Source organism: Eurypyga helias, unplaced genomic scaffold, assembly GCF_000690775.1.
Source record: "Eurypyga helias isolate BGI_N326 unplaced genomic scaffold, ASM69077v1 scaffold10189, whole genome shotgun sequence".
Taxonomy (NCBI): Eukaryota; Metazoa; Chordata; class Aves; order Eurypygiformes; family Eurypygidae; genus Eurypyga; species Eurypyga helias.
In genome coordinates, this window is record NW_010270134.1 from 18,351 (window position 1) to 44,634 (window position 26,284).

The 26,284-nt window shown below is 35.7% G+C and overlaps 1 protein-coding gene across 1 annotated transcript; it reads right to left on the minus strand.

The window, feature by feature from the left end:
* Positions 1-1,572: 1,572 nt before the first annotated feature.
* Positions 1,573-26,284, minus strand: PDE3B (phosphodiesterase 3B, cGMP-inhibited). The gene is made up of 17 exons (XM_010158337.1): positions 26,161-26,284; positions 25,508-25,659; positions 22,724-22,774; positions 21,646-21,894; positions 19,347-19,486; positions 16,929-17,035; positions 14,382-14,592; positions 13,761-13,834; positions 13,149-13,252; positions 12,313-12,447; positions 10,031-10,142; positions 9,125-9,238; positions 6,062-6,261; positions 4,366-4,569; positions 3,829-3,990; positions 2,715-2,964; positions 1,573-2,396 (listed from the first exon to the last, which is right to left on the minus strand). Exons 1-17 carry the CDS (start codon positions 26,282-26,284, stop codon positions 2,170-2,172), a joined length of 2,616 nt encoding a protein of 871 aa, XP_010156639.1. The 3' UTR covers positions 1,573-2,169.

The window sequence follows — 26,284 nt, forward strand, 5'->3', positions numbered from 1 at the left end:
AGAATTTAACTAAAACCTGAGATAAAGTTATGGCAATGTTGTCATCAGATATAAATGCTGCCAATGCTTTAGTAAAAGATAAAATGTTATTTTTCTTTCATTATTCTTTCTTTATATTAGTTTTTGAGAATAATGTTTAGAGGAAACTAAATGGAAAACTGTCATATAAAATAATATTATAATAAATTCAGACAAGCTCATTTGCATCTTTTTTCAGGCAAAGCAAAAATGAAACTAAACAGCATTAAAGTGAATTTTTTTATGTACACACAGGCTAAACATAAAAAGTATGCAACTACAGCACACTGAAACAAGTATAATTTCTGTAGCCTTCAAGTTATCTGTTAGGAAAATATATGAACAACATGTAAAATACAAGTGAATGATCAGTAAGTGCCAGCTTCAATAGTGCAACATTTTATTCATGACAGAAATATCTGGTTTTAACACTGCTCATGATACAAAAAATGCAGTGATAGTAATAATGGCAGCAAAGGGGGATTTGGCACTGAATATATAAAACAGCAAAAGCACACCTCAGTGGTCTTCTAAATGGATCACCAAAAACCTTACTTGTGGAAAATAAACAAAAAATCCTTTCAGTTATTTAAACTGGCCAATCAAAGAGCAGAATCAAAATTTGTTTGTGTAAAACAGTGCAACACAATTTACACAAGGTTATCTTAGGAATGTTACCTTTTTTCAAAGTCAACTGGTGCAAATGTAAACACAAATACGTTAAGATACACTGAGCAACTTGCACACCTGTGCATTTGTTTTTATTCAATTAACCTGCACAGCATATAAATGTTTAGTACTAAAAGGTGCACTTTTAAAACTAGTTATAATTGTGGTTTGTTTACACACCTGTAGCCTAATTTACACTCCTCTGAATTTTTTTTTTCCCCAAACTAGACCTACAATGGTCGTGTTCCTAAAAATACACTTGTGTGGAATGTCTAAGTTTCTTATTCAAAAACTCAACAACTAAAATGTAATATAGTACAATGATGTTCATCTTACTATTTGGCTTCACACAAAGTTTTCATGTTCTGCTTTCCATATGTATATTTCCGGATGTACATCAAACTTGAAGGCAATAAAAGCTATGTCTGTGATGGGAGAAAAAATGCGGGGCACATTAAAATACACCAGCCATTTCAAAACAGTAGTTTGTGTCTTTTTCTTCCTTTTTTTTTTTTTTTTTTTAAGAAAAAAATACACTTAGTTCTCCTAAAGTTTTACATACAAAGAATAAATGAAATACGTTCCTATTTCCTTAAAATTTAATACCGGAAATCGGTGCAAGATAAAAATCTCTGATGTGGTTGACTTGTTTTTAAACAGGAACCTGAGTAAGGGCAGGAAATAGAGCATTATGACTAAAAGAATAAAATTCCTTAATAATTTAAGTAGCTGAACAAGTTTTTAATGTTCTACCACAAAACAGCAAGGCAACAGATGATAATGGCCTTGTATTCAAGGAATTATCATGAACACCCACTGCAAACCTGAATATTTTCTGCAAAAATAAAACATCATATTATGCACAATAATAAAAAGCATCAGAAATAGATGCACCTGGATTTTTTTTTTCTTTCAACCACAAATATCAGAATTCAGCATTTATGTCACAGTCCTTGAACGGTTGCTCTGAGATGACTACGTTAAGCACACTACTGCACTAAGTAGACACCCCACAACAGGCTTCGCTGCAACAATAACATAGTTTTCATATAGGCACAGACTGTTTCTTATTCATGTTCAAAAACAACATGAAATAAACAACTCAAGACATTAGGATTCACCCCACATGTCCTTGTTAACAAAAAGTTCTTGCCACTTTGGTAACTGAAGTCACTGTTTTCAGAAATTGCAGGTACCTCAAGGAAAATAAGAGTTCCATATTAGCAAGGCAGCATTATATCAGGATATTTTATACCAACTAAGGCATAAAGAACTTTGCATCAGGGTATACAATACTCAATCTTTGAATAAAGTTTGATATTCTGTGTGGCAAAAGTGCACAGGAGTGGGATTCCACTAGAGCAGAAAGAATCCTCTCACAGTATTAAGGCCTTTCAATTTTATGTGAACTGTGTCAGGCTAAAGTCAGCACAGTGGAGAAAAAAATAGGCTATCCTCATACTAGACACCACTGAATTTTTCTTAGCACGTCTTGTCTTCTCCTAGGTGTCGCTCATCTTCTTCATCAGCTTCCTCAATAACCTGAATTTCATCTGCTTGAGGTAAAGATGAGATCTCAGTCAGCAGTTTAGCTCCTTCAACTTTATTTTTTTCTTCCTCTTCAATCACTTTCTTCCATATTTTGTGATTTTCACTGAGATGGTGTATTAGCTGGCAAAATACTCGTCTACCTTTTTTTCTTCGAGCTTCTGTAAAATTGTAAGCATATTTGTTTCTTTGAGATTCAAAGTAATATTTTACACATACAAAACAAATGGCATGAGAGACAGTTGAGTAAAAAACATGGATGGTTATTCAGAATATTTAAATAGTGACACGACAAAGAATTTGTGTTTCAAATGGCAAGTTTTCTGGTATTAACAAAAATTTTATTAAAAGACTAAAATTTCTGGGGCAGCATAATTGCAAAATCTACAGTATTTGTACGACACAATTTCAACCATCATTACTAAGTCTGAATCTACTAAATGACAACCATATGTTTCAACTGAAATACAGAAACTTACTTAAAATAAGGTCATCTTCCATTTCTTCATCATCACTCTCTAACTGTGCTCCATCATCATCTTCAGTACTTTCTGCATCCTCCTCCTCTTCATCAACCCACTGCCCTGGAAGCAACCCAGCTGCGTTATAGGAATTACAAAGGGGACCGACTATGTGAGTGATGAAAGATTCTTGCAGTTTTGCAAGCTGTGGAGAAGAACGATCCATGAAGGGGCTGATAGGTAATCCAAGACTTGCTTCTTCATCACCCTGAAAAAGAAATGAAAAAAATTACCAGAACTTCTCACAAAATTTACTTTGAATTTTTACTTTAAGGAACCAAGTAAACATCACATGGATTGTGTCTTTTTTTCTAGAGGCAGTAATAGTCTATACTAAGCGAATGAAAATGTAATTAGGCCAACTTAAAATAAAGGCACACTATGGCCCAGACTTGCATAGCCCATTTTCCTCCTTTCAGCTGTGCTGTGAGATATTCTTGTGCATGGATGGAGGCCTAGTTCTGCGGGAGCTGCTATTCCTCTGCCTTTGCAGGAGGGCTTCGGGTTAGGCAAGGATTTGGCTTCAATTGCTGAGCGGATGAACAGAGAAAATAGGAAAGTAATGAGCTAGAGTAAGGCATTCCGGTAAATGTTTTCCCCCAAAAGTCACAGAAGAATGACATGAACTATAACATCCAGAATAAAGTGGTTTGGTTTTGGTTTTTTTTCCCACTTCATAAATTGGAGGGGGAAAACAAACAAAAAAATAAAATGAATCGAACAGTTGCTCATACACAACCCTGAGTTATTATCACATATCTCAGCACCTCTCTGGGCATGATAGTTTTATGAAAAAGCTTTTCATAAAGGAGCAACTTGGAAGCTCATACAGTAAGCGTAAGCACTTCAGATTATTATTGTCATCGCTTACATCTCCCAAGTGATTCTGTTGTTTACTTCTATCTACGTAGTTTGAAAAATATTTTTCAATCCTTGGTTGTTACCTCATAAATAGTTAACTCCTCTCAAGTTGACTACAAAAAAATAAGAGTGGAAATTTAGAATAAATTTTGGGGGACCTACAGAAGCTGTAAATATGAAAATAGGCAACAAATACACTTCCCATACACACCTGTTCATAAAATTCATTAACAATGCCTTCTGTCCATTTCAGATGCAGCTCTCTAACTTTTGCTGGGCCATTAATATCTGCCAGTTTGATGCATATTTGACAGGCCAGCAGGCGATCATTTTCATTGCTCCATTCTATACCATGACTGTTGATATCATTGACCTGGGTTGAGCACACACATTTTTAAGAATGAAGTTAAAACTATTCATCAATGCGGGTTTTTTTTCAGGCTTTGCGCAACGGACACTTGCATTAATTTTTCTATATAATTTTTTGTCTTACATAGTAAAAAAAGTCATTTAGCATCTCAGATGATGGAAATGTGAGATATGTCACATCTGCTAGACTTATTAGGCAATCCACAGAACAATCTACAATTGATTTCCACAAAGGAAATACTCAATTTACATTTTTTTTTAGTAACTTAAATAAAATAATACTTTAAATGAAAGTTACTAATACTAACAACTACTGAGTAACAGCACTAACACCAGTATATCATGACCAGCTTAGAGCAGACACTAAAATGTAACAAACCTTGGCATTAAATTCTGCAAGGAAATCAAAATGCTTCTTGAGATCTGTGGCAAGGATTGCTTCAATCACTAAGAAACGGAAACGCTTGAATTCTACATGATCAAGATTTGATAAGAAGTTGTACTCTGGTCGTGACAAGAAAAGATTCCAGGCAGAAGCAGCATGGTGATTTTCTAAGACTGATCTGTCATTGTAGAGAACAGCCTACCAAGAAAAAAAAAAAAACAAAAACCAACCACCAAGAGAGAAAGAGTCATAAGCTTCAGAATATTTAATTATATTCTAAAATCTTTATTCTGTAATTTAAGGGCTATTCAGAAATAAATCTTAATTAAAAAACCAAAACAAACAAACAAAAAAAACCACACCAAAAAAAACCCCAAAACAAAACAAAACCTCCCCCCCCCCAAAAAATTGGAAATGATGGTTTGCCTGGTTTCTAACCCGCAATCAATTACCAAAGATTTTTCTTTCCTTAAAAGTCCTTAACAATGTCTTAGTGACATCTACATTCACACTGTAGGCACACACACACAGAGACACTTAAAACGTAGACTTTGCACACTTGGCAGTACTTGTGGAGCACACACGCTGACATAAAAAAACCTAAAATAAACCAAACAAAACCAAACCAAAACCCAGATCTAACTATAAGCTTATAATTCCTCTTACTTCTGGTATTGGGGAAAAAAAAAAAAAAGAACAACTCCAAAGAATATACAAACTGTGGTTAATGTGAAATGTTGTAGGGTATCATTAGTTTTCAGTGTGCTATGTTGATGCTGATAAATACATTTTAACTGCAAATGAGTTAACTAAAGTGTTAAAACAGTAAAGCATCCTAGAAAATAATTAATTGACTATAGATTTAACAGGTTTCTGATTTACTATTATTGTTGTTGTTGATGTTGTTATTATTTAAGTTGCTTGTCTCTAACTTATTAAAAGAGATCCAAATAGCCATGGTAAATATTCTTCCCCAGGTAATATTCTCTTTAGATAAAAATATTTCACCATGCAGGTTAGGCATCTTTTCCTCATTATATTTCCTTCCAATTCTTCCCTGCACCCTGGGTTTTTCCTATCTGTTATTTTGTTTAGCTTTACTCTTCTTTACCTCTTTCATCTTGGCCTTTTAGACCTTGCAGAGCATAGCATCTCCTTTGTTTCTACTCTGTTCTACAGCAAAGTCAGACATGGGAGATAAACGCAGGGATGCCTTCCTGATTTTTCACTCGACTCACCCTCCCTTAAAGGTAATGAAACTAATTTGAAACACAGAGATTGGGCAATGCAGTTAATTGGACTATTCTAGGAACCTGGTTTTCTACAGTAATTGCAAACACCAGTATGATTTCAGAGGACCATCAAAATGTAAGGTATCCATGGATTAGCTGCTTAGACAGCCCTAAGGGCAGCTCTCTATGGAATAATCTTTAACCTGTATTGATTTATTTTCAATTTTGTAAATTGAAAATTATTTCTACACACATACACAACCAATATGTACAAAGCACTTCAGAAGTTATTAGGGGAAAAAAAGGTACTACGCAGGTTAAGTACAAATTCATCTCCCTGTTTCTTCAATTGGGCAAATGATCCTAAATAGGCTACAGTAGGGATATAGATGAGAAGAATTTTCATTATTCTGATTTCAGATACAGACGAGTAGTTTTCTGGATAAAGAACTTCTTACCTGAGGTGCATTTGTAGCCACTAGAAAAGCATTTGTACGACCAGGATGATCATAATCGTGCATGGCAGCTGCTACATATAGAGCCATCAGTTCCAAAGCAGGGATATTTGATGCAAGACAACCATAACTGTCATCAGCAATAGAACAACTTTTTGAAGAAATGTAGCTGGCTTGAACAGGGGCAATACCACTGGCTTCATCTAAGAAAATTGAAATACAAAAATAAAATATTTTAGAATGCTATTCATATTTTCAATATATTTTAAGTGACTCAAACCAACAGATACTTTTGCCACTGTAATCTTAATACAGTTATCCTTGTAATTGTGGACCTGAATCATTGGCAAAGACAGACACACCTTAAGAAAAAAAGTCATACTACTGTTTATAGATAAACACGCAGTTTTAAAGAAAAGTTAAAATGCCAGTAAGTCATAAATCCATCATGGCCACACGAGTTGTCCAAAAGGGTAGATGCAGTCTTACAAATACGTAAAAAGCTTCAGCTGTTTCGTGACATTACACAAGGAGGGCAAAATCCTACATGACATTGTGGAGCCCCTAAGAAGTGTCCCGAAACCTGAAAGCAGAATGTTCCTTTTCCCATACCAATTCCTCACCTAGTACTACATACAGATACACCTCAGGAGCCATTTTTTCCAACAAGATTTCCCATTACAATGCTGAGGGATAACTATCATTCACACTAATAGAGATATTCAGAAGAGCTGGGAACAGTCAAAATCAGAAAAAGTATTTTTAATTCACCACAGACAGAGCTCAGTCTTGTAACACATTTGATGAAGAAGTGTAGACTTTACACTTTGGGCACATATCCACACTTACTGCCCTCATCGGAAGCGGAGAGGCCCTCAGCGGAAGAGGAGAGGCAGGAGGAAAAGATTTGTCTTGGTCCTTGAAATGGTAAGATGCCTTAGAAAACATAAAGGGGAGGAAGTTACTCTCTTTGCAGCCAGAGCTCACTCGTGGTGCAGAAGGCTGGTTCAGAGGAATGTTTCAGCATGCACAAAAGGCAGCCGAGTGGGACAAGGGATGCTGGCCATCTAGTCTGTGTCCCTTGACTGCAGTAGAGTTGTCATTCATGTTAGAAAGCAGCCATAACAGTCTAAGCTTTTAACTATTAAAATGCACTTGTAGGCATTTCTTCCATGGGAGGGAATGAAGAGGCAGAGAAAAACTAGCAAAAACGTGTATCTCTGAGTCCAAACTGCAGATCTTGGAAAATCCACATGGATACCAATGGTTACACATTACTGTTAAGGTCTCTGTCACTTCTTCGCCTGCCTCTTACTGTCATGCAGCTAAAGAGCTCATGATGTTATGCAGAATTTCATTCCCTTCGTAAAATGATGGCACTAAAAGAGCATTCAACAGTTTCTCTCCGACCTCATAAGGCCAAGAAAGGATCAATCAGCATCTCCCTTAGTATTTCTATAGTCTGCCCATTTCCTGAACTTGCAGACTAGAGGACTTACAGTTTAAATATTTGGGGGCAGTGGAAACTACTGCAAAGGGAATAAAACCCATCAAGTTAGAAACATGTGCATGATAAGGAGATTCAGATTTTCAGTCTTCTCTTCCCTCAGGACAAAGTCACTACTTTAAAAAAAAAAAAAAAGGCACTAGTACTTATTTTGTCACTGCGTAATAAAAATTGGTGCTTTTGCCTTAATAGAATAAACCAGGATTAAAAATCATAGTAACATTTGTACTGGAAGAGTTCCAAAGCAATAACTTCTTTTTTTTAATTTTATTTTTCTGTAAAGGAAAAAAAAATTATTTTTATCATTTTTCTTTCCTCCAGTCGAGTCTCCAGTCCCAACCCTTTAAAAATAGAGAGAAAGAAAATGCAATAGTGTGCAATCAGTGGATATGGACAAACTTGAAAATAAGAGAAAGGCAACAGCAGAGGGGCTGATTAGTAAGGAAGACATGACATATGCTGTATGATGTTCTGTACAGTTCACAGATTACTTCTTAAAATTACAGCCCTTTAAAAGCCCCATGACTTGCATCTTGTGTTTGTTTTACTGCACATATGAAACAGAGTTCTTGGGGAGTGCTGTATTTCCCCATTTTATTTTTCTTAAAACACATATATTTTGGTAATGAAGTGTATATTTAGAATAATGAGACTTTATTTATAGTATAAATTTCAGTAAATACTACATATTTGGGGAGATCTAGATTGGATTATCAGGAAGAATTTCTTCACGGAGAAGATGGTGAGGCACTGGCACAGGTTGCCCAGAGAAGCTGTGGATGCCCCATCCCTGGAAGTGTCCAAGGCCAGGCTGGATGAGGCTTAGAGCAACCTGGTCTAGTGGAAGGTGTCCCTGCCCATGGCAGGGGGGTTGGAACTAGATGATCTTTAAGGTCCTTTCCAACTCAAACGATTCTATGATTCTATGATATTTACATTTAAAAGTTAATTCCATGAAGTCACAGAGAACACAAATGCAAGTTTCACTACAAGCAATGTCATTCAAAATTTGAAGTTTTTATTTCCCTTTCAGTGATGCTCTTATGCAGTTATTGTTAGGATAGTCACTTCAACGGCTGAAAGTCTGCACATGATACTTAATACAGAATTATGAAACATTCATTTTTACATTAAAAACTTTAAGGAGAATTTCAATTAAGTTAAATACTTAATTGTTGGTATTTGTTCTTTAGTCTACTTGATTTTCCAATAAAGTTAAGATACAGTAGTCCAATGTATTTCAAATGCTAAAAATATGCTGACTGTAGCAGCATACAGAGGTTTCATTCAGCATAGAAAATTTATGAAGTGAACCCATATAGCTAACAAACTAACCACTACTTATCTAATAATTTTTCTAAAAATCTACTGCATGATATTTCTGAATGATGTGTATTAACACTGTGATATCTCTACTGCCTTATATTAAAATACAAAATATATTTGAGTGATAAGAATAATTAGATATTTTCTTCCAGAATAATCTGGTTTGCCTACTGTATGTTGATTAAAACATTTTTAAAGGAAAAGAAAAAAAAATAACCTATGAGGATACATACCCATATCACTTTCCATTATATGCTCATTATGAATTTGCTGAAATCCAGGAATGGGCCGTGTTGTCAGATACCATACTGCATGAAGAACATCTGTGGCATGTATACGGTTGTGATCTGAAAATTATAAAAATATTTTTAAAAATATTATCTAAAATATAATCAAAAGGAACAAAAAGGAAAAAAAAAAAGAAATCTAAAGTACCAAATTTACTGTAAGGGAGATTTTGATTAAATGCAGTGGAAAAAATGAATTCAAGCTCTTAGTAGAGGCTGTAATATCAAACGTTTTTAAGAAACAAGTTAAACATCAAACATCCTCTCAGCATAATTCATCCTACCCGAGAGTCAGGAAGGGATTAAGTAGCCTTTTAAATCAGTGATGGTGAGGCAGTAGCATTGCTTCCGATCTGATACCTGCAAGCACCTGGGTTGGTGCAAACATGCATGACGCAGGGGGCAGGTGGATGTGGGTGTGCGGAGGAGTGAGGTCTCTGTGTGTTGGGGCAGGGTATGTGTTTTGTTTGTCCTGTTTTTCAATTAATTTGGCTGCCTTAAACAGCAAGACAAATAATTACTGTAAAAATTCTATATATTCTTATTATTCTGTTACAGGCCTAAACCAAATTTCTGTTACACCAACAAATATTCTCCCATTTCCTTCAGTATGCCTGATTCAACTACTCATCCAAATTCTTTAAGATTACATTCAACCTACACATTAACAAATTCAGTTTCTGAGTCCACCAATATTTTTCTGCAATTCATTAGATCAGTTTTAAATTCTGACAAACGTATTAAATAAAATGTACTAAGTTTCAACATTGTTCACCTCTTTAGAGTAAATACACCCACTCAGGGAGATATACTAATATAAAAGAAAAACATATGTAATTGGATAGTACTTACAGGGAATATCTCGGTAGCCATTTTCTAGTGCACAGAAGTAATTCATGAATTCTTGAGTAGGGATTTTGAAAATTTCAAACAAACCAGTGTCTTGAAACAAGGTATAAGTTACCTAAATACATATTAAAATTAATTTTAGTCTGAAAAATATACCTAAGCATATTCTGCTCTTTCAAGTTTTAAAATGTTCCTGTTTTTAAAATTTTGCTTGCTGATAGAGCTGGAAACTACTGAAATTCCATTAAAGATTATCTGAAAGCTATTGTCAGAGATATGTTTAATGTTTTTTTAGCACAAAAATATGAATTTTTATCATCCCCTCAAATACAGAATAATAAAAGCTTTTATATCTTTATGGTTAAATTCTATGCACAACTGATTATTTTTAATAATATTCTCCAAGATTTTCATAATATGCTAGAGAACTCATGCTTTATTCCATTAGTGATCTAAAAAGAAGAAATTTATATTCTTTCTTACTATTCAAAAATTCAAATTTATTAACTATAGTAGCAGAGCCATTAATATAAAAAAAAAAACCTCAACATTGTAAGATTTTCTGAGACTTTAGCAAAGAAATCCTGCTTCTTTTATTCAGCATGACTTATCTTAGGAATTTCTAACAAAATTAGCTGGTAAATGAAAAGTATTTCAAAAATGTACCCAGAACACCTACACATGTATACACTGTGCAAATATATTTTGGTTTACAAGCAGAACTTAGTGACTACAAAGACCTAATCCCTCCCAAGACTGCAAATATTAAGAAAGTGTTTCAAAACAAGTCACTGCGCCTCATTTTTTTCACTTCTTTCTCAGACACTTGAGAGAAAGAAGAACTTCTGAGCTGTGGGAGGTGCCCAAAGGAACATGAGAGCAAAATGAGGGAACATCCGTCCTTCCACCTGTCCCAACCATTCCCCTTACACATGCCCAAGCTGAGAACCTTACAAGTGATGATGGTAAAATACAGTTTTTAATTGGCTCTTAATTAAGATACGTATCAGATGCTTACAACACAACAGACAGAAGGACTGGGACGGTAGGAGGAGGACGAGTAATACGTACACGCAAACACACACTATCAAGAAGAACTGATACAGAAATTCTGGTAAAGTAGTAACCTGCACAACTAAGTACTTACAGGTTTGAACTATCCCCACTGAACTATTTGTGTGAACAATTTCACACAACTGAAATCCCAGCTAATGTGGATCACAGACTACTAGCATACTACAGTGAAAACACCACTCTGTAGTGCACTGTGGCATTTTAGTCTATACGTTAACAGTTGTCACTAGCTGAGGTGACAAAAGACCTGAAAACATTTGATCAAACAAGTCTAACTGGAGATTTAAAACAATACCCAGAATATTGTTTATTATGAAAGAAAAGACAGCGTCTAATGACAAAAATGAAGCTATCCCCATTGTTTTTTCCTGTCTTCAGCACAGGTGCAGACCTATGTTTCCAACCGCACCTGAATACTTCTAATTTGTTTCCTTCCCTCCAGCTGCTTGTTCCTAACACTACCCTTGAACAAGAATAACGTGTATGCTACTTCAGGGTAGGAAACCAAGATACTGGCAATAAAAATATTTTGTGGTCAGATCAGAAGTGAATCCAGCACATACTACAGCTCCATTATTTCTAAATCCAGTATGAAGAAAGAGACAGAAGTTTCCAGATGACACTGATGAATGGGAGAGGCTGGGGAAGAGCAAACAGGATCATACTTTTGCACCTGCCATTAAATTGGCTTCAGCACAACATGAAACTGCACGAAAGAGCTTAGTAATAAGTCAGAAAGAGATAAAAGGGATACTACATGCAGAAAGCAGCATGGAAAAAAAATCCCATTGTTTGTAGGATCAAGAGGCAAAAGACTGCCTAAAAGATCACTTCTCTTCCCCCACAGGTGTAGCTCTGGCAGAAATATTTTACTGAAATAAAGAAAAAAGAAATGGTTGACAAACAAAGTAGTAATTCTGAAAGCAGGAGACAATTTTTCATAGGAAATGGCATATTACTACAAAACCTAGCAAGTGTGAATCTAACCTATTTTTACATTGAGAATAAAATTCAGAAAATTTGGAGCAAGTTGTCTATAGATAAATCACTTTTTATGGTTTACAATGAGATGGAGTACATGAGAAATTATATTCCTCCTTTTCAAGTTAGTATTTATATCTATACTGACTGCACAACTTCTTCACCGTTTAAATAAAATACATAAGCTACACCTTTACACATCGTCCCTCATATAATAAGACAGAACAAACCTGGCTAAGGATCCTTCCAGACTGGTCTCCCATTTCTTGTACAAGGTCAAAAATTTGGAAATTCCAATTGTTCATCTTCTCCATTAGTGAATTGTGCTCTAATAACATAGGTTCTAGTGTAGGACTCTCCTCCACCTGTATGAGAGTGAGATACTTTATCATCTCTAAAATAACAATGAAAACTAATTTGTCAGTTACACTGGTAAAAAAAGCCATGAAAATGATAAATCATTATTAAACTTATTGAATGCTGCTGTAACTACAGGTATGAGACAATCACAAATCAATAGTCAGCACAGTTAATGGCTTGATTTTTCTTATTTCGAGGCAGTAGATTCCAGTGCTTCCTAAGATGGCACTAAATTTTCATTCTTATTTCTTTTTAAACAAGATGAGTTAATAAAAGAAAGCAAAAGCATATGTAGGCTAACAAAACAATCCAAAATGTTAGTAAAGCTTAAACTATTTGTCTCCCTGCACTTCCAGTACACTACACTATATGAACATTCATTCCTAAATCTCACTGAAACTGCCACATCTTTCATAAACTTCCATGAGCATACTGTCAACATTAAATGTACACAAATTAATTTTGATCAACAAAAAGATTAATACAAATCACCATCTTGTCATTTGCTAGTGAAAATTAAGCAAGCTGGAAATATGCAATCGGTAAATGAAAACTTGAATTCCAACAATGCATCGCTTCCCTTCAGAAATTACAGTTTTTAGCAATGCAAAGACCTTTTTACAGCATGATAGAAATTATAGAAAAATACTGTATTGATAAAAGTTATTGCAAGGTTTGGGGGTTTTTTTTGCAATTACATGCTTACAAGCAGATTATTTTGTGTTTGATGGATTATTTCCTTCCTTTCATCCTTTTTCTTCTCTGTATGGTGGAAAGATTCTTTTGAAACACTAGCACTTCCAATTTCACCTTAAAGAAAATACATACATAAATACTGGATCAATAATTTATTTGTAAATTACAATGTCTAATAGTTCTTGAACTGATCATACATATTCTTCACAGGAATATAAGTAGTAGTTTGTTTCTAAACAATTTTTATTAAAGAATTTAACAACAAAAGAAATGTAAAGGACAAAATTTATTAGACAAAAATCTATTTAAGACTGAGAAAAGCTAGAAGCATGACTTTTACTTGCAAAATCCAGTGATTAGTTTAGCTAAGATGGCAGAGAACTTATTTGTCACATGGAGTAAAGCTGTGAGTGGAAGCCTATTCTAAAATCCTTACTTTGAAGCAGGTAATATTTTAGATTTGCTTGATTATACTAGCTCTCAAAATAAAATAAAATATATAGATATGAATTACTTAAAGTACAGGAAAAATTTCATGTAGAAATATAAAAATTTTAATTTAATTAGCTTTAAAAAAAAAAGGCAAGTTGATATCAAATATTTGTCTATTTTGAAATCCCACCTGATTTTCTTTCTTTATATTCTGCAAATTCTGGTTCTGGTGTTGGAACAGGATTGAGTGTCTGACGTCCACAGCTTACAGAATACATGAAAAATATTTACAACATTCAGTAATTTTCTTCTTTTGCTACTGCTGTGTTGTATTGAAAAATATCTGTACATTACTTTTCTTTAAAAGGCATGCTTTTGTAGGTTCCTCCACCAAGTGGCCTTAGTATTTTCTCCTAAATTTGGCACATAGAGATTTAGTCTGTACTTAGAAAATAATCAAACATCACCTCCCCTGGATTCATCTCCATCAATTAATAAAGTAGAGCCAATTACATAGGAAGTATTCAGAAATACAGAATTAAATTCCCAGGTAGGAAGTCCTCCTTTTCTACAATTCTGTAAAATACTGTTACTCTACAATAACTGCTGCTTTCAAGGATGAGCCATTGCAAATCAATGGCATACATACAGCATTCTTTAGTCTCCCCTGCATAATATAGTTACAGATTGTTATGATATGCCTTTTTTTTCAATATTAATATATGTATAGGTCTTGTTATATTTTTTCATTTTAATTGTATTCTTTTCAACACACATGAAGTTACTAAAAATGTAACAGAGTTTACAGTACCTGCTACACATATAACCTACAGGTGTTTTAGCTTGCTGATGAAAATCTGGAGAACTAAATGTGTATCCTGGAGGCTTATGTATATTAATGCTTGGTTTTGTAAGAAAATCAGCAGTATCGGGAAATTCTACAGGTGACCAGCTGCTGAAAGCCCCACTGGAGACAGATCCATGACTAGGTGAACCCACAGGACTCAGGCCGGGAGAAGCACCTTCCAAAACAAATATTACATGGGGTTCACATGACAATCAAAACATTATTGTTTGAAAAGACTGAAATTAAATTACAAGAACCTTTATAAATAGTAAAGAATGTGCAAGTTTTCAAAACACAGTGTATAGCTCACACTGCTGAACACACATAAAGTAGTGACATCTAACCCAAGCTTTGAGATCTACAGCTATGCAGCAATCTAGGCTACACATCTGAACGGGCAAACTATGTGATGTGTTACCTCTGGTTTTCAAGGGTTTGGTTTTCTTTCTAGTTTTGGCAAAATTTAAGCAGTAGCTGAAACTTTCCATATTCTTTTCTCATGCAATATTGCTTTTTTAATATTTAAAAAACAAAACAAAACAAAACCCAAAAAAAGCACCAAACCAGTATTACTAACTGACCTAGATAAAAATCTTTTACCTCATTGTTTTGCAATAAGGAAAAAATATGCTTGAGACATTTTTAAAAACAAAGTAAAAAACCAAAATGTTGTAATCATATTTTTTAAGCAAGGAACTAAAGTGAGCAGATACTGGCCTTTTTTGACAATGATGTACCTTTTGTTATTGGGATGACAAACTATCTAAATCTGCCTAACAAGGTATTGAAAAAAAAATATCTAAGGCTTGCTAATTAGAGATATAAACCAACCAAACAACCACTCCATCTTCCTTAGGTCCATGAAATTCCCCATTCCTGTTCTAACAGTGAGCTTGGGTTTACTTCAGGTTTCTCTCTGTGAAATCTAGGAAAGCAAGGTGGTAAATCTGCACTTTGGTGACTTATGTGCTTGACATGATTTTACAGTAAAAAAAGCCAAATAATTTCTTTCCCTTGTGAAAATATACAAAAGACAGGTTATGTATGAGTGCCCAAAGTAAGTTACAGACACTGTAAACATACTTTTATCAGAAAGAATGAAGTCCACATGAACAAAATAATGAGGTATTCTGTGTTCTTCTTAAAGCTGAACCACTTATTCTGCTGTAAACTATGAAGCAAAAACTCCATTCTAGTTTTTATGTCTATACAGAACCTGATAACAAATTGCTAAGAGAATATATGGTATTGCCCTTAAAAAGGGAATGCATAGATTACACACTTCCAACAGTGCCATAAGCTACACTGATTCGACTCACACACCCTAAGAGTAGAATGTAATTACATTTCACTATAGTAAAAGACAAGATTGTTTCAAAGCCCACGTTACTAGGTGCAGAGGCATAAATTTTTGAAAGCAAATGTCACTTCACTGCTGCAAAGAAAGATATGGAAAGTTGAGAAGCGATGTGTAAATGCCCTTTCAGAACTAAAACAGATTAAATGCTGTTTACTTAATTTCCCCCTTTTTACGTGTACACATTCAGCAGGTTTTAAGGCATGTCATTGCGCTCTGCTTTTTCCACAAGATTCAAAGTAGAAAAGTGCAAAAAGCAGCCCAGCTTTCTATGAGTACAGAATGTGCAACAATGTGTTTACATAAGGGTCTGGCCTGATTTTGTAAGTTTCTTGGTGTTCAGAAGAGTGAAAGGGAAAACAACACAAACCAAATCAAATCAAAACAAACAAACAAACCAACACACACAAAAACCCAACCAACCAACCCACTCCAAACCATCAGTAAATAATACAGAGAAAATCTATGAGGTTTGGGTTTTCAACACAAAACTTAAAAAAACTCATTCATATCTATCAATCCAATCTGCATATTTAAAATTTCATAAAACTAAATTATTAGACCAGTTGTTATTATTGAATCATTCTAAAATGGATAGACAGAAGTGTCCAAAGAAGTAGTTTTCAAGTTTTCACTTAATATGGGCAAACAGGCCAGTTAAAATCTCTGAAATACTGATACACACATTATTTCAGCACCACGGTTACAGTGTCTACTAGCTTATTGCACTGAAAAAACAAAATCTACTCCAACTCCTTCCAAAACGTGTTTACATATGCATCTCCGATGGCTATCAGGTATTTAGGAGTGTCTAAGTGACACTGTTCCATTACAAAAAGCATAATTATTGCCATAAAAGTACCTTATTAACGTCTGTGAACTTTGCAGTTTTCAACAGCACCAACCATGCTGAACATCATAATATTTTGCAGTTACATAGCATTAGGTGGACAGCTGAGATCCCCCCAGTTGATGCTAACTGTAATTTTGCGTATTTTTGGAAGCAGATTAACAATAAAATATTTTTTAAATATATGCAACAAGCTGATGTTATATCAGTAGTACATCTACATGAAAACAGACAAGTGGAACGGGATGTACCAACCACTACCTTGACATCCTGCCACTAAGCTAAACAAATCGCACGATCTTACCTGCTCGTCTGGGACCTATATGGTGAGTCAATGGGATAGATGATGACCTTTGTTTTGGTATTGTCAGCAAGTTTGCACCAAAAGACCCATTTGAATGAGTTCCTTGGCTGAAAATAAAACAGTAAAAATTGTTTTCTTTCCTACTTTGTCTTCTATTTTTATTAAATAAAATGCTTAGAAAATGGCCAGACTCCTCTGTTACAGGTCTACTACCATTCAAGCAAAAGAGTACCAGAAAAAAGTCAAATTCAAGACCAGGTAGAAAAGATATGTCAATTATATAGGATAAATCTGCTGGGTACTGGATAAAACCAACAGAAAACTTTATGCAGTCCTAAATTGAGACAATAAGAGTATTCAGACCACGTGCCATAGGTTTTACTAATTCACACAGTATTTACTTTTCTGGAATGTTTTTACAAAGCTGGCCATCTTCTAACAGATCTGAGAACATTTAAAAGATTGGTTACTTTGGAAATGCCATGACAAACTCACACAGCCACGGCTTGCTTTTCAAATCAGTTTTTCATGTTTGATTTATCATTTTATTTATTGTTATCTTAAAGCTAAAGCTGGTTTTGACCTAAAGTCATACTGTACTTCAGTAGCTACTTGTTAAACTCGATTGTTGAATTATGCCACCTGCTGTTTCAAGCATTTAACTGCACTCAGAAATTCCAATTGCCATGTTCCTTTTAGTAAACAAAAATACAGTATGCAATTAAAAATAACTGTATACATGTGCTTTAAAGTGAAAGTGCTCTACAAATGCAGGGCTGCCTCTTTTGGCAGGAGCAGCTTTGCCAGTTCAGCTATTTCATCTAACCTTATCTGTAAGGTAAGCACCCGTGGGGATTTTGAGATTATTATGTGTTAGAAGTTAAAGGGAACCTAATAAGAATGATCCGTGGAAGACGTAAGGAGACAGGGACAGTGCAATTGTTGGCAAGAACTCTGAAGGGCAGGTAACAAACCACAAAAAAGCAAACACATATTCTAGGCCTGTAGGGGGAAGGGGGGGGCGGATAGGAGCAGTGTGGGAGAACCCGACCAACTAAAAGTGCTAGTCATCAGGGTCAAGGGCTAATTTAAAAGTGATGGAGTATGCGCAAGGGTGTTTTCTCTATTGCTACTTTTAATCAGGTGAGCTTGAGCAGGTTCTTTGGTCAGTAGGAGCTGTACGGAAACCCACTGTAAGCATACACTGCGTCTGCACCGGAAGTGCTGAGCCTCAAACTGAAGTCTCACAGTTCCTAAGTTTAAAGTGATTTCTCTGGTCTTTGGTTATTTCTAGCAGATATAACTGGAGACTTTCTTTCAAACACTGATAACCAAATCAGCATGAAAATCCAATCTTTAAGCTACTACTATCTTCAATTATATCTTATACACAAACCACAATTAAGTTTTACTATGTAAAAACTTGAAGACCATATTTTATTCAAGGGGAAAAAGCCACCGACAAGTGCCAATTTACTTAAAATTAAACATAATATTGATAAATTCTTGGACATGTGTATATAAACTTTCAGCCACTACTAGGAATTACCAGTTATCATCATAACTCATATTTTCTTAAAATAAATGCATCTATTATACTTCCTTTATGACTCACATAAAGTCATTAAAGTGTTGAGATACCAAGTATTAAAAAACAAGAAAGCAAAACCACACACATTTTTGCAATTTCAAACACCTGTTGTACTTTTCTCACAAGATATTGAGCAAAGCCATACATATTTACACATTTAAATAACACTACGTGTGAAGTTTCACTCACATACAACATTAAAAAAAAGAAAGAAAATGTACATTTATTTTAATACTAATTCAAAATGTAATCTTAATTCTGTAAATAAGAGTTTTGTTTGCACCATACTGACTAACAAGTAGAGAAGAGATTACTTCCTTAATCTACCTTACTGCTTGCTTGATGACCATAGGAGTGATAAATGTTCCAATACACACAGCGGTGGCTACCAAATTCAAGAAAGTTATATAATCTTTTTAATTACAAAACAAATTTTGGGGCATGTGGAAGTTGGAAAGTGAAGTAAGTAAAAAGGAAAAGGAGAAAGTCAGTTAAGGTTTAGAGGTCAAACTAGTTTGTTTTGCAATTGTGTATCTTGGACTTCTTTTCCATGCCCTACTAAAACTGGTATGCAGGCCTACTTGCTATGATAGAGCGTGCCAGTCAACCTCGGAATGACCTGATTTCTAGCTGAGATCAAACAGACTTACAAAGTATAGCATATAATTAACTTGAAACATTTTCCAGTTTATGCTGGCAGAATTTGGAGACTTAATTCACAAGATTTTACATTAAATACTTCCACTGCCAAGTTCCAGCATTACAGACGTGAACATTTTAGAAAGGCTACATCTATTATTGCCCTTAAAATGTGGTGAAGTGCTTACCCTGATGTGTTATATTCCTGATGAGATCTCTTGCTATTACTCCGTTCCCATCTACATGTTGATTCTATAGGTGGAATGCCAGAAACTCCTGAAGTTCTTCTCAGCTGTGGTGTTGGCAGGCTATTCCTGCTATTTAATCCCTGTTGAGTAATATAACCATGGGTAAAAATCTGCGTAACTACATACAGGCACTAGAATTTTATTCATTGTTTGTGAAGACAATTGTTAATTTTTTATAGTAAAATAGTTAAGCATGTTATTTCATTTACACTTATTCCTCAAGAAAATAAAAAAGATGCAATCAAAATATTTGCTTACTATGAATAATTATTTTTCATATATTTTTTTTCTTTCCCCAAATTAAAATATGTAAAGATACTTGTACCCTGGAAACCATGTGGTTGAACAAGTACTCTTTAGAGCTTTTAAATATTGAGATAGTCAGTTGTGTAGGATTCTGGATCCTTCTTCTACACATCCCAATCATACGACTACACAGCCTGCTCTCCAGCTCTCAGGACAGCCTAAGATTTCTGTAACACAGATGTTACCTATTAACAGTACGAGTGCTGTGGAACTTGTGAAAAGGGTAATGCACGGGGTCAGTTCTGGTCCACCAAGGCTCCCTGTCTGCTTCCACACAGCTCCACAGCACCTGGGAAGTTTCCCAGGCACCTCACCACTCCCGTCCTGGAAGCTGTGTTCTTTAGGCACACAAGAGCCCAAACACTGGGAATCACCGTTGTAACAGAACACCGTACTGGGTTTGTGTGGTGGGGTTTTAGTAGCAGGGGAAGGGCCACAGGGATGGCTCCTGTGAGAAGCTGCTAGAAGCTGGACCTGCCTCTGGCCAAGGCCAAGCCAATTAGCTCCTTTGTGATTAACATTTAAGAGGGGAAAACAAAGACACCTGCAGTGGGGAGAGGAGTGGGATGTGAGGGAGATACCAGGTCAGTGCAGAAAGGCCAGCCATGGAGGGTCACAGCGGAGTCAGGGGAGGACCTAGATTTTTTCTTTGGTGTGTCATAATCTGGAGTTTTTAAATAAGCACTATTTAATGCACTAGGTAAATTAATATACAGAAAATGCCCCAAACTTAAAGGAAGAGTAGCAAATTTTACAAAGGAGGAAAAGAGAATAGCTGTGAAAAACCATAATCTTTCAATCTCACATAATCTTTATAACCAGTCTTCAGCAATGAATATTTTTTCAATTCAAGCTATTCTAACTAGCTACACAGAAATTTTAAAAAATGTAAGTTACATTTTCACATTCACATAAATTATATTTTTCACACTGGTATACCAATCCTTATGAGTGTTCAAGAACATCCACAAATTTAAACATCTGCTGAATGATTGTGATTCCTACCAAACTGATTTCTGCACATGGCCATGTGGCATTCCAAGGAATTTCATACTCCAATGATCCTGCAGGGTCTTCCACACAGTATTCTGTATATACTGAGCCCTTCCCCAAAAGCATTTGTATTGACAATGGTTCCCAACACAAATTTCACAGCCTAAATCTGGCTCGAGGCAGTTTTTCTGGCTCCAAGTTGATCAGTTTGGGCCAAGCTGCCCACTGTCTGGAAATGGAAGCAACAACAGGGCAGGGATGTCCCAGACCAGCCTCTACAATAAAGAGCCTCAGCTGTCAGTACTGAGCTACCCTAGAGTTCTCATATTTTAGTGTTTTTCCACCACATTCCTTAATATGTCATACAGGAGCTGTAGTCCTGCTGTTGTTTATTTACCCCAGATAATGGAGAAGTGACAGTAGATTTACAAACTGGTCCCATAACATACTGTGCTGCACAGAAAGCAGAGGTGTTTTTCCTTTTCCATAGCTGATTTGCTTCTGTCTGATGGCTAATTGGATGTTCACAAGAGTGAAATTCTTTGGATAAAAAGGACAATGAAAAAGCCATGCTGACAGTAATTGTTAGATCAAGAACATAGGATAATCGAGAAGAGCCCTGTTTGTGTCATATCGTGAGAATTTTATATTTGCTTTTAGGTTCTTTAAGCCTGTGTTTAATTTGAGGAAACATGTTCAGAGTGCAGACTAGTGCTTTTACCTGTCTATCCATCAACCACTTGAATTTGTGTTTTGGTACCTACCTACTCTTCGTTCAGTGTGTTTTCACAGCTGCTCTCTTTTGACCTTAAACATAGTTCACAGTTACTCTGCAAAGAAGCTACTATACATACAGGAGCATTCTTCCCAGATAAATTATCCTTAATAATATTTTTAAAATTTGCAACACACACATGAATGAGAATTAAAATTGTTTGACCTTGAGCAGCTTTCGTTCTCCTTTTTCAGTAGGATCCTCTACTTCAGGACAGGGGAAGAAACCAGGAAATGGTGTGAAGGGACTAGCCTTTGGCCTGCATGTGCCTGAGAAAGCACCAATCAAACTATTAACGCTTCGAAGGGAAGAAATCACTTGTGCTGGAAGGGACGGGTCAGTCAGAAGGTCTGTTAGCATGCTCCGAGCCTCGTTTAGTACTGAAAGATCAACTCCATTTCCACTGCCAGCATTCTAGAATAGATGGAAATGTTGCAAACTATTAACATGTCATGACATTTCACAATGTTCTAAGTTTTAAATAAGCATCTTACCCATTATAGATTTTAAAAAATAAATTAAAAAAATCAATGCTATCTATTCTTATTTTAAAGAAAATACATACATACAGACATATTCAGACACTAATTTTTGCATTTCCCCCCCCACACACACACAATGAAAACAGTATTTCAGAATTCAACATTAGCTTTCAGTTTATTCTTCTCTATTTAAGATAAAAATTTGGTGCCAATTTTTTAATCTCAAATTTTCATTACTTTGTTTCGGAATTAAACTTAGTATTCTAGCTCCTCCAATAATATCAACAGAAATTTTAGTGGTCAAACTGCTGTAAGCCTCTAATAGAGGTACAATTTCCACAGCTTCATTGGCATAATTCTCTGAACATGAACAGCACTAGCTGATTAGATGCCACTGCTAATACAAGAGACGGGGGAGGAACAAGCAACCAGGGAAAAAGGTGAGAACTGGGTAGACCTGAGTTTGGTGACATTGCTGGGGAATCACTCCCTAACCTTATGCTAATGGATATTTAAAAAAAAATGAACAGTCCCATCTTAGTCAGGTTTGAGACTGTTCTCAATATACCACAGAAAGTAGATCCCTGTCAGCTTGGTCAGAACTGCTAAATGACAAGTCTCTGCTACACAGAGCTAGAATTTACTAGAATAACTTAGGTGAATTACGACATCAACAGAAAAACTGAAATCTGACAGTTTATAGTGTACTCTGTATTCAATCACATTTCACAGAAGAATAAATAGATTCATAATATACTGACCTGGTAATACGGCTTGTACCACTGCTTCAAATCCCAATCCCAAAGTATCATCTGTAAGAGAAAAGAAAAATAAAATAAAAAAAAAAGTAATAGTTAATATGCTAATGCTGAAAAACAATGGAATATATCTTGATTACGTGATGTAATATAAAATGTTTCTCTGTTCATGTTTTTGTATGTAACTTAAGCCATTTTCTCAGTTAATGCTACCCTAGTAAAAGTGCTAAAGAAGAGTTTGAAGAAATTCCATGCAACAGAAATATCTTGATTACAGAATAATTATATGGCCTTACTTCAATATTTCTGGATTTTTTATAAATCATTTAGTGTATTATACTAAATGAGGTGGTGACAGTGCTTTCCTGCTTCTATTCACCTCAACTTACAAAAGCAAATGTATCCTAAAACATCCAATTTATTTGACAACTCTTTTCTTTACAGAACCATTCGAACAGGAGCAATTTTGTAAATACAGGGCAGAAAGCACTACACTAACATAATTCATTTTTTAAAAGGCAAAAAGCTCCTCAACATCTCAGGTTAAAAATCAGTAATTTTAAAAGCATTTTCTTGCAGTAGATTTTGCTTGAATATGATCACAAATCTACATGTTCTGAATAATTTCAGAAAATGCAAAAAACCCACAAAAGAACATCAGAAAATCTGAAGATAGTATCAGCATCAAGTAGATCAACAACACTCAATTTTTATTCTATACAGACAAAAAATGAAAACAATGTACAAGAAACACAGATGTCTGTTTTGTTTCAGAAGTGTTCGCTCTTCATGACTTCTTGACAGATTCTAATTATTAATTTGCATAACATGCATTCACAAATTAAACAAATACAAAGATAACACTTTTTTCCCCTCTTTTCCCTAGCTACAGAGCACAAATAGAGAGCCAATACCCCACTTGGTAGTTCACATTCTGCAGTACTGTAAGTTTTCCTGCTAATTTTTATATGTGAGAACTGTGTTTGGTTTTGTTCCTCTAAGACTAACAGCCCTTTCAGGTTGAAAACACAATGTTCCAGGCTGGCGCTTGTCCAGCACAAGGTGCAGAAAGTGTTGATAAAGAAACACAGGCTGACGTGTCAGCAGTATCCAAGCAGGGGCGGCACTTAAAGGCACTTTTTCTCTTCTGTTATCTTCATAGAGATATCATTAAACCGTATTTCAAGTTAATAGTTATGACATCCACTTCGTATGGAAAGTAAAGACATCTATTGTTAAGCATGTGCTTAAAATGGAAGTAAGTTACACTGTATTAGAAAGTCCCATTGTGTAAAGCAAACACACATAAATGAAGAACTAAAAATTTAAGAGTTGGAGGTTTGGGGGGTTTTAAGTGATTAATCCAGCTACCATCTCCTCATGCATCAATTGTTAAATTCTTTCATTTAAAACTAAGCATAGGAGATGACTGTTAGCCTGTCACTGACAAGCACTAAGATTATGACCAGCATTATCTGGCCATACCCATTTTGCAAGATGCATTTTGTTTTAGCATAATCATTATAAAGATGAGGGGGGGGGTTTCTGTAACAAATGAGAATGGGCAGGTTGGGGTTTTTTGTGTTTGGTTTGTTGGAGTTTTTTCCTTCATTGTAAGGTTTCACTTTACAGACTGACACTACTGTATCAAACATAAGTAAATCTTTTGGTCTTATGCTGTCCTCCTAAACTCAGACACAGAGACTGCGTTAATCTACTTCACTGACTTTTGGCTCAACCAGCAACAAAGACCAGACGTCCACATGAGTTTTGTTAGTTGTATCAGCAACCTTTGGTACTAATGGTCCAAGAAGTTGCGTAAACTTGCTTGCAAACTTGCAACCCCCATTAAGGGACACAAAGGTTTCCCTTCCCCCAGCTCTTCTGATATTTTATTTTTATTTTAAATATGTGTTGTGTTAACCGAATTTAATTATTTGTTGTAAACGAAATCATAATAAAATACCTATGCTCTTGCTAACTCCAGAACATTTCCGTACCACACCTTTGACTGCAACCTCTTTTACTGATGCAACCTCCTTTATTCATCCTTTAAGCCATTGGGGGGTTTTGCATACGTGTATGTACACACACGTGCATGCTCACGTCAGCTATACTGTTATAATTTTGGGGGTCAATCTATACAACTGAACAAGTTCAAAATCTTCACTGTGGCTTTCACCCTGTTATAGTAAAGAAAGAGGCTCTAAGTTGCAGAGGCAGAAAATATTCAATGTTATTGCTGTATCTTGTGTCCCATACTCACCCAGTATACACAACGTAAAGCAATGGGCACAGCCCATGCAAAACCTACTTGCAACGCAAATAATGTTTTGATATTTTAAATGGCAGGGCAACATTTTATGCACAATTTTGTTTAAATTAAAAATTTCACAGCTTGGATTCATGACTGAAAATTTTCTGTTGTCATTTAAACCAGAAGATTTAAAGCTTCTCCACTGACACCAATTTCACAGCAAAGAAGCAGTTTTGAAATGAACAGATCTTAAGTTTACCTGTAGGTTGGCAATAGATGGGGTTTTTAAAATTTACTATACATTACCATTAATGGGAAGTCATATTTCCTGAGAAGACAGATGTGTATTAACACAGACTGTATTAGCTGTAAAATTAGGGCTCATTCCACGTGCCACAGAATTTTAGGCACTGAGTAGCAATCTTTTCTACTAAGCAGAGTGGAAAAAATGCAGAGCACTATACAATGAATATTTTTCCACGGTAAATACAGCCTGGTCCGTCTCTGTACTAATCAAATCCCCAGGTCACTGGCCGGAGGGCCTTGCTCCCTGCCCGTCGATGCTCCCACGGCAGCACGCGGTGGCGCTCCGAGCCAGAAAGCGCTCCCGAAACAAGTTCGCGAGAGGGAACCGAAACCAGCCGCGTACTCCTTAACGGACCTGCTGCAGGGTTGCAATGGTCTGAGGGACAAGGGGGGTGATAGCTGTAAAGGATAACAGCTGATAAATTCTCTTCCTTACAAAAACTTCTCTGTTTAAAAGAAGAACGTACTCCTCAGCATCCTATTCCGAAACCCACTGTAGGGAACCCGTACCTTGTTTTGCTCTACCAGCCTGTGTTTAATTACCCCGTGCCTTGCAAGTTAAAGCTGGAATACTAAAAAACCCCAGCATTTTTTGGCATAATTTTTGTTGACAGTTTGACAGTTAAAGCTTTAATTAATTACTCTGGATCATCAACAAAAGTCACAAATTACTCCCAGAGTACATTCATCTTATAACAGGAGTAAAAAGGATACAGCCTCTTTTGACTTCATGTGAACGGACCAACAGACCTTAAAATCGGCCTCAGGCAGAGCCTCAGCAATTTTCGATTTTGCAACCATAAGACTTGTTGCAGAAAGATCTGTTCCCTGTAATACCAAGATTTTGTAATCCATTGCACATAACATTCTTCCTCACCTCCTCCAACAAGAAACACCTGATCTAGGAGGGACTTGAGACAAAAGTTCCAAGCTACAACTGACACCGCTGCTTTGCAACTCACACATTTTGGCTTTTGAGCATCCCCTGTCAGTGCCAACAT